The sequence below is a fragment of the Podarcis raffonei genome, chromosome 6, assembly GCF_027172205.1.
Source record: "Podarcis raffonei isolate rPodRaf1 chromosome 6, rPodRaf1.pri, whole genome shotgun sequence".
NCBI classification, from domain to species: Eukaryota; Metazoa; Chordata; class Lepidosauria; order Squamata; family Lacertidae; genus Podarcis; species Podarcis raffonei.
In genome coordinates this window covers 93,663,509-93,674,476 of record NC_070607.1, presented here as the reverse complement: position 1 = coordinate 93,674,476, position 10,968 = coordinate 93,663,509, and the positions used below count along the sequence as shown (strand labels likewise).

General features: G+C 45.7%; 1 protein-coding gene across 1 annotated transcript in view; it reads left to right on the top strand.

The window, feature by feature from the left end:
• The first annotated feature begins 298 nt into the window (after window positions 1–298).
• PRPF6 (pre-mRNA processing factor 6) overlaps window positions 299–10,968 on the top strand; it is a 34,394-nt gene continuing 23,724 nt past the window's right edge. The window contains exons 1-8 of the mRNA XM_053394531.1: window positions 299–658; window positions 2,912–3,080; window positions 3,265–3,383; window positions 3,583–3,661; window positions 3,995–4,171; window positions 5,738–5,893; window positions 7,283–7,377; window positions 8,248–8,404. Coding sequence (XP_053250506.1) covers window positions 432–658; window positions 2,912–3,080; window positions 3,265–3,383; window positions 3,583–3,661; window positions 3,995–4,171; window positions 5,738–5,893; window positions 7,283–7,377; window positions 8,248–8,404 — 1,179 coding nt within the window. The 5' untranslated portion in view covers window positions 299–431. The remainder of the gene's footprint in view (window positions 659–2,911; window positions 3,081–3,264; window positions 3,384–3,582; window positions 3,662–3,994; window positions 4,172–5,737; window positions 5,894–7,282; window positions 7,378–8,247; window positions 8,405–10,968) is intronic.

Here is a 10,968-nt window from a genome sequence, read left to right as displayed (position 1 = left end):
TCAGAGAATTAGAAATACTGCATGCCAACCATCGCCAATGACAGCAAAAGCGCGCCTTTCCGCTGCTGCTTTGTAACTTTCCGGGTGTGTGGGAAAGCGGCGTACAAATAAATAAAGCGCCTAATAATAATAATAATAATAATAATAATGACGATGAATTAAGTAATAAAAAACAGCGGCGGCGCCCTGTTTCCCTCGCCGGCTTCCTTCCCTCTCCGCGCGGCGCCGCCTCCCTCCCTTCCTGCCCTCAGAGTCTCCCCAACGCGACCGAGGCCCAGCGAGGCTCCCGCCGCCTGAGGAGAAGAAGCCGCGAGCCCGCCTACCTGAGGCCGCCCCTCCGCGAGGGAGGCGGAGCAGGACCGGCTAGGCCCGGCCTCCTCGCCGCCCTCTTCTCGCTCGCCTCCCGCCGCGTCTTCTCCTCAGCCGCCATCATGGCTGCCGCGGCCGCTTCCTCGTCTTCGTCGGCCTCCTCGTCGGCCTCCGGGGCCTCGGCTCCGGCGGGCTCCAGCGCGGCGGGCTCCGGGGGTGGCGGTGGCGGCGGCGGCGGAGGCAGCGCTTCGGGCCTGACGGCTTCTCTGACGGGCACCATGAACAGGAAGAAGAAGCCCTTCTTGGGGATGCCCGCGCCGCTGGGCTACGTGCCGGGCCTGGGCCGAGGGTGAGTGGGCCGAGGCCGGGCGCTAAAGTTGGGCAGCGGCCCCGGGAAGTGGAGGCGGCGGCGGGTGGGCCGAGGCCCGGCTGCCTCCTCGAGGCCTCCTCGCGTGGGCCCTCCTCGGGTCAGGCCTTTCCCTCGCCGCCCTTGCAGCGTTTCTTTGCTCGGCTCTGAGGTGCCCACGTTGCGCGTGGAGGGTGCCTCTGACCATACGCAGAGTGCCTTCCCCGCATACCAAGGCGCGTGTGTTTGCGTGGGGCCTTTAAAAGGGCCCGACGCTTAGAGCATGTGCAGAGTTCCTTTTTGCTTTACGATTGTACCCATAGGCAGGGTGATTTCTTCCTCAGAGCAAGGTGTGTCTGTGTGTTTGTGTAGCCTTTAAAAGGCTTCAAGGGCCCGTCGCCTAGAGCATGTGCAGAGTTCTTTTTGCCTTCCTGCATTGCAGGGGGCTGTACTAGATGACCCTCAGGGGTCCCTTCCAACTCTGTGAAAGGAAACGGCACCCTTCCCTGAATAGTACTCTTTCCCCCCATTTTTAAAAATTGGCAAGTTAGGAAAGATAAGGAAATAATGAAAACATATTGTGAACTGCCCTAAGATCTGTGGATGAAGGGCAGTATACAAATTTAATAAATAATAAGAATAAACTCACCCTATGGCTTTATTCTAAGGGACGCGGGTGGCGCTGTGGGTTAAACCACAGAGCCTAGGGCTTGCCGATCAGAAGGTCGGCGGTTCGAATCCCCACAACAGGGTGAGCTCCCGTTGCTTGGTCCCTGGTCCTGCCAACCTAGCAGTTCGAAAGCACCTCAAAGTGCAAGTAGATAAATAGGTAGAGCTCCGGCGGGAAGGTAAACGGCGTTTCTGTGCGCTGCTCTGGTTCGCCAGAAGCAGCTTAGTCATGCTGGCCACATGACCAGGAAGCTGTACACTGGCTGCCTTGGCCAATAAAGCGAGATGAGCGCCACAACCCCAGAGTCGGTCACGACTGGACCTAATGGTCAGGGGTCCCTTTACCTTTACGTTTTTATGGCTTTATTATTACTGTATTATTATTATTATTATTATTATTATTACTACCACCACTACTGCTACTACTATTAATGTATTTGCCTTTCGTTTCTTGGAAAGTCTATTTATGTATATTTTACTTTTTTGGGTTTATAACCCTGCTTTTGGGAGAAGGGTGTTGTGTCTCCTCTTTCCCCACAAAGCTCAGATACGCTTTGCAACCTAGGAAGTTTATTTTAACACTGACTCAGCCAACTCCATTGTCCCCCAGTGCAGGAAAATGTTCAAAAACAAAGCCATGTGCTTTGTGTCAGAGGACGGTAACTCAGGTCTGCTTCCCTGGATAAGTTTTTGTTTGAAAATCCATATTGGATATCTTATTTATTTTTTTATTCTGACATGTTAACATTGGTTGCAATGAAAAGCACCACAGCAGCAAAAGTCAGCAGATTTCTTGGGATATTTTCAGTCTCAGAAACATTTTTGGTATTCCAAAAACAGAAACAAACTTAGTCTAGGCACTTAAAGCTGCCTCAGTTGCCCATGGGAAGCCGGGTTTGAGCACAACAGTGCTCTCCCTACTTGTGGTTCCCCGCAATTGGCATTCAGAGGTATGCCAGCATACAGGTGAAACTCGAAAAATTAGAATATCGTGGAAAAGTTCATTTATTTCAGTAATTCAGCTTAAAAGGTGAAACTAATATATGAGATAGACTCATGACATGCAATTGTTATGATTGTGATGATCATGGTGTACAGCTGATGAAAACCCCAAATTAACAATTAGCAGGGGGTTGGACTAGATGGCCCTTGGGGGTCCCTTCCAACTCTGCAGTGATTCTGTGGGTGCCAGTATTGTGCAGATTTAGACACTCACTGAAGACCTGCTTCAGTATTTTATATTCAGTATATGTACGCACTTGAAAAATGTCCTAGTGTGATAAAAAAGTTGATAAAAGTTCTAACAAATATATATATATATATATATATATATATATATATATATATATATATATATAAAATTTGAGGCACACTGGTAACCTTGGAAAGTAAAGATTAGCTTTTAAAATTTGCAGATGTTTTGCTTCCTGAGCATCTAGGGACCATTCTCCCTTGCTACAGTTGAGGGGTTATTGGCAAGCCTGGGTTTAGGTAGGACTTGGAGCAGGGTTTCTGAATTTGCGGGACTGGTGCCCAGTCCCTTGTCCGAATTCCCTCATACTGAACTGGCTGCTTTCTTCTGTCTAGTGCTACAGGTTTCACTACCCGCTCGGACATCGGCCCTGCTCGGGATGCAAATGACCCTGTGGATGACCGCCATGCTCCGCCAGGGAAAAGGACCGTTGGGGACCAGATGAAGAAAAACCAGGCTGCTGATGACGACGATGAAGATCTGAACGACACCAATTACGATGAGGTGATGCGTCTTTGGCATTACTGTCTTGACGGACATTAATGGCAATGTACACATAAAGCTACATTGTGCTCAGGCTATTCCCCCCCCCTTTAGCCTGTCTACTCTTACTGGCTGTGGTTCTGTGGGGTGTGCTTAGTGGATAACGGGGTTCTTGCAGTTAACACTACCTTTTTGTCATTCGCAGTTCAATGGATATGCTGGAAGTCTGTTCTCCAGTGGACCTTATGAAAAAGATGATGAGGAAGCTGATGCGATTTACGCTGCTTTGGATAAAAGGATGGATGAAAGGAGAAAAGAGAGAAGGTAGGAGGCGATTTTTTTCAGCACTGAGATAAATGCTGGTTGTATCTGGGGCCTCTGCACTGGAACCTTGCCTGTTGCTTCTCTGGTTATATGTTTGGCCTGAACTTCGGGTCCTGAAGTATTAAAAGTACTTGCTATCTCCCTTTTAAATAGGAATGGGTGCCTGCATGGTTGACTCCTGTGCTTTTTTATTTTTTAGAGAACAGCGTGAGAAAGAAGAGATTGAAAAGTACCGAATGGAACGGCCAAAAATTCAGCAGCAGTTCTCAGATCTGAAAGTAAGGAGAGAAAAATGTGTGTGTTCTCCAAAGGTGAAATCAGAAAATTATGTTGGGGAGGAGGGGAGTCAGAAAAATGTTTGTGTAGTGTGTGTTGGATATCAATTATTAAATCAAAGTGGACCAGTGAATAACATAGGATTTCAGCTTGGGACACCTAGGTTCGAGTACTGACTCTCCAGACCGCTTGGAGTGTCTGTTCTTCATTTGCACACCAGGAATAACTTTTAAGAAGTTGTGGATGAAAAAGAGGGAGAAATTGAAACTCTGTATTTCAGTGACACACTGATTTCAACTATGGCACTGTGATTGTGTTGTCTGCATTTTTTGTAGAGAAAACTAGCTGAGGTCACTGAGGAAGAGTGGCTTAGTATCCCTGAAGTTGGTGATGCAAGAAACAAACGCCAAAGGAATCCACGTTATGAGAAACTGACTCCTGTTCCTGACAGTTTCTTTGCAAAGCACTTGCAGTCAGGCGAGAATCACACATCCGTGGATCCCCGGCAAACAGTGAGTAAGCAGGGGAGGGATACAGGTCCACCTGAGAGAGGTTTCTTTTGTAACATAGCTTTTGTTCATTTTCATCTTTGAACCGTTTAACTTGGTTGCATTGAGAGCTGTCTTTGTTTACGTTAGAGCACATGACATGCAACAATTACATAAAATTAAAATAAAAGATAAAACAACAATAGCCACTCAGACAAACATTTTCGAGTATAATAACAAAGTTGCGACAAGGTGTTTATACCAAAGTTATTACAGATAGGAAATAATGTATCGTAATGTTTTATTGTTTAGATTGGTGACCTTAAATAAAATCCATTTTGTCTCAATAACAATTAGAATTTATAGGGAGGGGGAAGGGGGAAAAATAAAATATGTGCTTCATGCACAGCAGACTGTGCTGTAAACTGTGGATACTCTTCCATCATATGGCTCATTATTTGTGTAATCATTAAAGTCACACCAGACTGCATAAAAATTGTCAGAACAACTTTGGAGTTAACGCCTGTGAACATTCCTCTGCGAATGGGAATGGAAAGGAATTGGCTGCTGCAGGTCAGGGACATTATTTGCATTGAATTCTTATTTCCATCTTCCCCTGTGAACCCAACATTTTAATCTGGGCACTGGCTGGGTTTGGGCAACCTATGAAGGGAGGAGAGCCAGTTCCTTTCAAATCCTCAGTATGATCAGAAGGATCATGTGCTGCAGCTTTTGCAGGTCTACCTTTTCGGATTTCAGGTGGGGTATTGTTTATTTGTATGCTCCCCTGAATGAAAAAAAAATCCTCATATTGTTGGCCCAGTTCTGTGGAATGATCTTTCCCAAGAGGTTCATCAGTGTTCCTCTGTTTTCATAACTGCTCATCTGTTTCGAAAGGCTATTTGCTAGTGTGAAGGTAGGAACGTATCCTGGATAGTTTTACCATATTGTTTGTTTCTGCTTTTCTAGATGTGTCTTATGGTGAGTTTCTATTACATTCTATAAATTACATTCTATAAATTGCATTCCATAAATAGCAATGAGCCACCTTGAGTGATTGTGGGAAGGCTTTGTGTGGAATCCGCGTTGCTTCTAAGTGGATATCATGGTTCCAACTTCCTGTCTGATATATAAGGATAAGCTTAGAAAGTTAGCTAAGCCTTCAGTCAAATTATCTTTAATATGTTGACTAGTTTCTGCTAGTGCAGCAAAATATGTTTGTGTAAAAGCCAGTTTCCAACATTCTGTCATGTTTTAGCTTTCACCCTAGTGATATGTTCCGGTGTCCTTCTTTACTTTCTCTAGTACAAGGGACTAGCTGCTATTCACTCTTAAGGAGAAAACTAAAGCCCTGATCATGGAGGCAGTAGTACAGTGACAGCAAAGTTTTCCATTCCCCTTGGTGACCATCATTTTGTAGTGAGCCGTGGCAGTATATAATCCTGTACACAACCCACTTACCACAACGATGAGAGTCCCTTCCCCTCCCACTAAAACTGATGGCTAAGATTATGGTGGAGACTTGGGTGTTCTTTTTGCACTAGAGACTTTAAATTATTTGGTTTGCCCCTTCCTTTTTTTAAAAAACAGCAATTTGGTGGTCTGAATACTCCCTTTCCTGGGGGCTTAAACACACCTTATCCAGGAGGAATGACACCTGGGCTGATGACTCCTGGGACAGGTGAGCTGGACATGAGGAAGATTGGACAAGCTAGGAACACCTTGATGGACATGCGACTCAGCCAGGTAAGCATCAAGGAGCAAAGCGGATTTTTGTTGCTTATTGAACCTGACGAACGAAATTGGGCCTTAGAATTGTCAGCTTTGGCATCCAGAAAAGTGAGTGCTTGCCACTGAGGTTATTTTTCAGGATTATTCTCCCCAACCCCAAATATAGGGTTGTTGGAACAAAGAGTGTATTTGGGGTGTGTGTGTTCCCAATTCTGAACAAAAAAGTGATCTTATTTTCTGAATTTCTCTGTGAAAGAGCATTAGTAGCATTTAGTTTTTTAAAGTCTATTTGTGTGCATGTTAGTGAGGCTTGAGTGATAAAATTTAATGACGCGGGCTACAAAAGCTGGGCCTGCTGAAGAGGCCAGAGACCATCTTGGCAGTGGATCCTGGAAGAACTGCTCCCTGCCTTGCTGGCCTTTTCCCTACCTGGCTTGGAAGCACAGGGCCTTGATTGACTCCAGCTGCAAAAGCTGTTGAAAACCCTCTTGGGCTGTGTTATTGTCTGGAGTGTTTTGTTTGGGTTTTTGTTGTTGTTAATGATACTAATTTTTGCACCTTTGTTTTTAGATCTTATTATAATTTATGCAGAAATCATTTCAGTTTGGTTTTTGATGCGTTTTATTTGTTTATGGTTTTTGTTATGTTTGTGATTGTGTAAATCTTGTCATGTTGTAAGCCGCCCTGAGCATGGTTTTAACTATGGAAAGACACCATACAAATAAAATGATGATGGTGATTAAACACTTGAATAAAAAAATTCCTTCCAGTAGCACCTTAGAGACCAACTAAGTTTGTTATTATAGGGACGCGGGTGGCGCTGTGGGTAAAACCTCAGCGCCTAGGACTTGCCGATCGCATGGTCGGCGGTTTGAATCCCCGCGGCGGGGTGCGCTCCCGTCGTTTGGTCCCAGCGCCTGCCAACCTGCAGTTCGAAAGCACCCCTAAGTGCAAGTAGATAAATAGGGACCGCTTACCAGCGGGAAGGTAAACGGCGTTCCGTGTGCTGCGCTGGCTCGCCAGATGCAGCTTGTCACGCTGGCCACGTGACCCGGAAGTGTCTTTGGACAGCGCTGGCTCCCGGCCTCTAGAGTGAGACGAGCGCACAACCCTAGAGTCTGGCAAGACTGGCCCGTACGGGCAGGGGTACCTTTACCTTTACCTTTTTAAGTTTGTTATTGGTATGAGCTTTTGTGTGCATGACCACTTCTTCTTCAGAAGAAGTATCTGAAGAAGAAGTATCTGAAGAAGTGTGCACACGAAAGCTCACACCAATAACAAACTTAGTTGGTCTCTAAGGTGCTACTGGAAGGCATTTTTTAATTTTGCTTCGACTACGGCAGACCAACATGGCTACCTACCTGTAATCAAACACTTGATTAATCATTGGGTTTACATCTCCAGGTGTCTGACTCTGTGAGTGGCCAAACGGTGGTGGATCCCAAGGGCTACCTCACCGATTTGAATTCTATGATTCCGACACACGGTGGAGATATCAAGTAAGTCAGCAGGTGCACTGATTTGGCTATTAGATTTTCTCGTCACGAGAGCAGGGTTGGTGAGCCTGTGGCCCTCCAGCTAGATGTTGTTGAGCTACAGCTCCCATCTGTCCGAGATACATAGCTAACGATCAGGAATGATGGAACCTGTACCCCAGCAACATCGGGAGGGCCATAGGTTCCCACCCTTGGTGCAAGAAGGCCCCTTTGCTTTGAGTGATCTGCACATGGTTCAGGGTCCAGCCGTTGTTTGTGACACACAATGCAGAAACCACTAAGGTGGGAGGTACCAGACAGAACGTCAACCCCCGATCCTGTTTCCAGAAGCAGGGATGCAAAGGACTGTGTGTCCTGTTTGGCCATTGCTTAATGGGGCAGAGTTGACTAAAGTGGGATGTGCAGGTTTCCCAGAAGTTGGTGCCAGCGCATAGGCAGACCCTGCTTGCACACACTCAAGTTGCCTCTACCTGGTTTGCCTCCAAGAGAGCATCTTTGACTATTACAGACTGGCAAATCAGCCAGATAATAATACATGCAAACATACACCACTCCCTTAGTTTGCTTCAATCCACACCCGTGCCTCTTTCTCCCTTAGCCCCTTGTCTTTGTTCTCGCAGGCAATTTTTTAAAAATCTCCTATCCATTCCACCATCTTCCAGACTCTGCTTGCTAGCTCGCTTCCTTTGTTCCTTTGCTTCATTCCTGTAACCTTCCCCACAAACCGTGGGCCCTGTTCTGTCCTCACCATTTACTTTTATACCTTTGCCCTATGATGACATTTATTACCCAAGAGAAGTCTGTAGTGTTGGTGAATGGGTGTGACGTAGAAGCATGCCAAGTTATTCTCGGTTCATTTTCTCCCCTTGCCAGTGACATCAAGAAAGCACGTTTGCTTCTGAAGTCTGTGCGGGAGACTAACCCTCACCACCCGCCAGCCTGGATTGCTTCTGCGCGCTTGGAAGAGGTGACCGGAAAACTGCAGGTAGCACGGAACCTTATCATGAAAGGGACAGAAATGTGTCCCAAGGTGAGCATTTCATTTTCCAGGACTCCTCCTTAAGTACCTGCACTGGTTTCTTGTCACTTTGCACACAAAATAAATTCTCTTGATCACTGTGACTTAAGATGGTGATGGGAACCCTTCATGCTATAGGCCTAATTTGGCCCATGAGGCTGTTTACCCCAAGCTACACCCCCTCCAGCCCCACACCTAATGTCATATGTGATATTGGACATGGCATAGGTAAAGATAGGGGGATGCGGGTGGCACTTTGGCCTAAACCACTGAGTCTCTTGGGCTTCCTGATCAGAAGGTTGGCGGTTCGAATCCCTGCGATGGAGTGAGCTCCCGTTGCTCTGTCAATCTAGCAGTTCGAAAACACACCGGTGCAAGTAGATAAATAGGTACTGCTGTGGTGGGAAGGTAAACAGCGTTTCCGTGCGCTCTGGCTTCCATCACGGTGCTCTGTTGCGCCAGAAGTGGCTTAGTCATGCTGGTCACATGACCTGGAAAGCTGTCTGTGGACAAATGCTGGTTCCCTTGACCTGAAAGCGAGATGAATGCCACAACCCCAGAGTCACCTTTGACGGGACTTAAGAATCCAGGAGTCCTTTACCCTTTTTTTACCTAGGTTAAAACACAACTGTAGAGGCAGAATGGGGAGCTTGAAGTGTGCTCCCAGTTCTTTCTTGGCAATGGGAGCTTACCAACAGCCCCTGTCAGCTGATTGACATTGCCAGAGCACCCCACTGGGATTGGAGGCACTAGGGAGCTCCCAGACGGGTTTGCTCCATTGAAGTTTTCCATTTGCTGGTCTACTACCCTTAGTACTGCAAGATTGTTATGAGAGCGCTTGGACTAAAGTTGTCAACCAAAAGCTTTAATTTTCTGGTTTATCACCACAACAGTTATTAACACAGGGCTTCAGTAAAGCAAATAATTTAATTAGACAGTGCCTATATCATACTGAGCAACAGAATAATTTGGCCACGGTAAGGAAATTATTTTCCACCTAGTCATTTTGACACGTTGGCACCCTATTTGCAAAATTTAACAGTTCCAAAATACAGACACACTTTCACTTCAGCAAGATTGAATATACTGCCTTCGGCTGTACTTGAGGGTCGATTTCAAAAAAATTCCGTTGGAAAATCGGTTATGTTCATGTGGAGATTGGCAGTTCTGAGTCAGTGGCTCATGTGCTTCTGGCTTGCACTCTTTTTATAAAGATTTGAGGAGTGAGGTTATTACCCCTCTATTATTGTCCATGTCAGGACGCTCAACCATTGCTACTGTGTCCTTTCTTCTAGCAGATCAAGATAACCAGGTGACAACAAAAATTGCCAACATTTTAGCAGGGGCAATTAGAATAAGATCTATTATTTGATTATTGATATAAACCTCCAAAATGTTTTTTGTATGGTTAAGTTTTTACCTCTATCTTCAGTACATTTTATTTTATTGCTATGGCTCGTGGCTGATGCAAATATAGATTCTTCTGATCTGGTGCAATTATTATTATTTTTAATCCCTTTGGGAAAAGGAGCGTTGCGGCTCTTCCTTACAGCTGCTTTTACATGCTCTGGGGAAATGTCAGTGGTGATTAGGCAAACACCTTAAGCATTGTGATTTGAGGTTCCCCATCCTGCTTTCTGGGCCCTCATTCTCCTTTCTGCTTATTAAATATTTTGCTCTGCTTGACACATCTTTACTTTCTGCTTTCCTCCACTTTGTGCCACCTTCTGCACTGGCTCTGCTACCAAGGATGACCAAGGCAAAATGTGTTTTGGGCTATTCGGATTATGGCAGGGTTAGGGAAGCTGTAGCCTTCCAGATGATGTTGGAGCGCCAGGTCCTATCATCCCTGACCACTGGCCGTGCTGCTTGGGGATGATGGGAGCTGGGTCCAGCAATATATAGAGGGCCATAGATTCCTTGTCTTTGGTTCACGACGGGAGAAGATGGGGGTTGGAGGGCATGAAAGAGAACTCTGCAAATTATTGTGGCCTTATTTAGTTTGATGAAGATGTGGACCCAATGTGCGATGGCAGTGGAAAGGGCAAATCCATGCTAGGGATAATTGGAAAAGGAATTGAAAATAAAACTGCCAATACAGAATGTTATGATTAGGGAGCCTAGAATACTGCCACCTGAATGAATTATGCCAGTACATATTTAACTGTATAATTCCATCCTGCTTCCAGAATCTAGTTTTTCAAAGATTTCCGGATTCATTCCATTGGTCAGAGCCAGCACACACAGGCCTCTGGCTTCTGACAAGAACAAACGCCCGTGTTTGCTTTTTTCCTCCTCCTTGCACAACCCCATGCCTTTTGTGTCCTGACTTCTAGATTGTAAGCCTGTAGGCAGGGACCGAATTTTTAGTGATTGCTGTAAGCTGCTTTGGAAGGCTTTTTTCTTCTTCATCTGAAGAGTGGGAAGAAAATCACTTTAAGTAAATATTTTGGGAAAGCGTAAAAATATATCCGCCAATATTGTAATGCCTATCATGCAAATCTGTGGTGCGACCGCATGTGGAGTACAGTTTGAAAAGGTTCAGGAAAGGGCCGGTGAAATGATCAAGGGGATAA